The sequence below is a fragment of the Oratosquilla oratoria genome, chromosome 4 (assembly GCF_046742065.1).
Source record: "Oratosquilla oratoria isolate Oo_2021 chromosome 4, ASM4674206v1, whole genome shotgun sequence".
NCBI classification, from domain to species: domain Eukaryota; kingdom Metazoa; phylum Arthropoda; class Malacostraca; order Stomatopoda; family Squillidae; genus Oratosquilla; species Oratosquilla oratoria.
The window spans coordinates 54787426-54790296 of NC_134780.1; the positions used below are offsets into that span (position 1 = coordinate 54787426).

General features: G+C 34.8%; 1 protein-coding gene across 1 annotated transcript; it reads left to right on the forward strand.

The window, feature by feature from the left end:
• Positions 1-1134: 1134 nt before the first annotated feature.
• On the forward strand, positions 1135-2523 carry LOC143024495 (uncharacterized). The gene is made up of 2 exons (XM_076183303.1): positions 1135-1758; positions 1971-2523. The coding sequence occupies exon 2, from the start codon at positions 1996-1998 to the stop codon at positions 2521-2523; it is 528 nt and encodes a 175-aa protein (XP_076039418.1). The 5' UTR covers positions 1135-1758; positions 1971-1995.
• The last annotated feature ends 348 nt before the right edge of the window (positions 2524-2871 follow it).

Here is a 2871-nt window from a genome sequence, read left to right on the forward strand (position 1 = left end):
AGATTTAAGTGATATGCTCTACTGGCTACATATATAAATGTTGACAGTTTGGAAAAGGTAATTTGTTGCAAGGTTGATGAATGATTTTTCTGATGGATTGATGGATGATTATTATTATTTTTTTTTTCCTGATGGATTAAACTCCTTCTATAAGAGAATGGTTATCATGGGCCTGGATGAAGGATGACTGATGACGTCAGACGGGTGTCAGGAGGATGAATGAATGTCAGTCTATTTGGTGAGCTAACACAGGAATAATATAATAGACTGAAAAGACTTTTTAAATTAGTCTATAAAAGACTGAAAGTCTTAGAGAAAGAACATAACAGCCTGAAAGAATGTTTTTTTAATCAGTCCATAAAATATGGAAGGATTTAGAAGGGATTTCTTTTTATATTAGTCTATAAAAGAGTGAAGGAATTGGAGGAAACATGTATCAGACTGATTAAAATTTTAAATCAGCCTATTAAAGATTTTAAGTCAAAGAAAAAGATAGACTGAAAGATTTTTTAATCAGTCTGCTACACATTGAAAGAGAGCAAGCATACAATAGAATGATTTTTTTAATCAGTCTATAAAACTTCAGTCTTTTATAGACTGATTAAAAACATAAGAGACTGAAAGAACTTTTTCTTAATCAGTCTATAAAATGTTGAAGGATTTACAGGTGAAGAATATAATGGAATGAAGGGATTTTTTTAATCAATCAAACTTCAGTCTTTTATAGACTGATTAAAAACATAAGAGACTGAAAGAACTTTTTCTTAATCAGTCTATAAAATGTTGAAGGATTTACAGATGAAGAATATAATGGAATGAAGGGATTTTTTAATCAGTCTATAAAAGAGTAAAAGACTTACAACAAACATATAATAGACTGAAAAGAACGTTTTCTCAATCAATCTATAAAAGACTGAAAGCCTTAGAGCAAGATTATAAGACTGATTTTTTTTAATCAGTCTTTAAAAGATCAAAGGATTATATTGGTCAACGGCTCGTGGGCGTGTGTAGATATACAATCGCATGTACACGTACGTATATGTACACAATTATGTATAAATCTTTATTACCTATGTAAACATCCAGTATTAAATGTATAAATATAACAAAATTAATTGTAATTATATATATGTGTTACAAGGACTTTTGTCCAATATAAATTATGTAAACTATTTTGGAACCACCAGTCCGGTTCACTCGCCAAATCGTCGTGACAGGTCACAGGGCGCCGGGGCAGTAGTATTCATTCTGGCTCCCTGTCAAGCAGACCTTGTCTTTTTGTTTTGATATGTGATCAGTGTTCAGTGAAATTTAATATATGTTTATTTTCGTAAATATAATTTTCATTGTTCCTGTCACATATTATGGTGGCAGCGAAATTGTAAAAACTTTGTATAAGACTATATAGTTTTACGAACAAAAGACAAATTTGAAAAACTTAAAGGCCGGCCTAGTTCGATGTGCGTGTGTTTTCTGTTTGTCGTGTTTTTCCCTACCTTTTTAATTTCAGGGATACAGTTTTTCAATTAATGTGACAGTCCTTCGTCAACTAAATTAACAGTGGAAAAACTATAAACTTCTAGTCCCTGCAATAGCTGTTAATGGTGAATCCGACGGACAAGCTGCCGGCGACCTGCTCCTGTGTAATAGCCGTAGCTAACAATCTACGCCCCATCGGACCCCCAGTGAATCATCCAGCAGATTCAACACTAGTCACGTCGCCTAGACCACCTAGTAACCTGGATGGTTATCTATAAGGTTCAAACCCATGTGCAAGGTTCCGAGTAGCCTTTCGCTCTAAAAGCTATATTGCTACCTCTTATTTTCCCAACATTCCATGTTAACTTGTTGTAAAATTAATATTGTATTAATAGTACTTAATTGTTCTTTACATTTGATAAACAATTTTCATTTTTACATACAATTTTCTTACGGGTGTGGCTGGTGGCTTAAAAAATTATTTCTTTTAGACTGTTGTACACAGCGTTCTCCATCATGGCTCAGGCAACACGTTCCAAGGCCAATGAGCCATCTGATTCAACATCTGATTTAACTTCTGATCAACTTGCAACATCCCAGGTAACACAAATACCCGTATTAAATCTCATCCATCAGAAACCTGCCATACAGACTTTCGATGGAAATGATTCTTCTTATACAGCATCTCTCTTTATTCGTATGTGCGAGGATGCTATTATATCATCCAACATTACCACGGATAAGGAACGTATCTCGTTCATACGCTCCCAGATTACCCCCAATTCATTAGCCTCTGAAATGCTGTCAGCTAGCTGTCTCAACCCCATTGAACTTAACCATGATTACAATAAATTCAAAACAAATTTTCTTCAATTGTATGGGGACACAGGTAGAGAAGAAGGATTTCAATGGTGTTTCAAGCTGGCAGAGCAGCTAACTGTGAGTCACGGAACGTTAAATTTCATGCGCTCACAGGCAAAATCTAGCACCTTTGTTACCGAAGCCATAGCCAGTTTGAAACAATTACAATGGATAGAAAAATGACAACATTTCAGTGGCCAGATTTCAACTTGTCTTAGAATATTTATTATTTATGTTATTTCTAACTCCACACGAGCGTAGAATCGCTTCTTCCTTAGATTATACAAAGGATGAAACTCTCCTTCATTATGCAACAAGGCTTTCTAAGAAATTAAAAGAAATGCCCCGTCTTGCTACATTAGCCCAAGTAATCCACAACCAACAATCTTCTGAAGTACATTCTCTACCTTCACCCCCAAGTTCTAACATGTTTTCAACACACTCTCAGAGTATCTCTTCTTCTGAAGATTCTATCATGTCATGTGCATACTGTCACAAACAAGGACATACTTATAACCATTGTTTCCTTCG

Bases quoted from the DNA above. Each gene is read 5' to 3' on its own strand.
- LOC143024495 (XM_076183303.1), top strand. From the start codon at position 1,996: ATGGCTCAGGCAACACGTTCCAAGGCCAATGAGCCATCTGATTCAACA.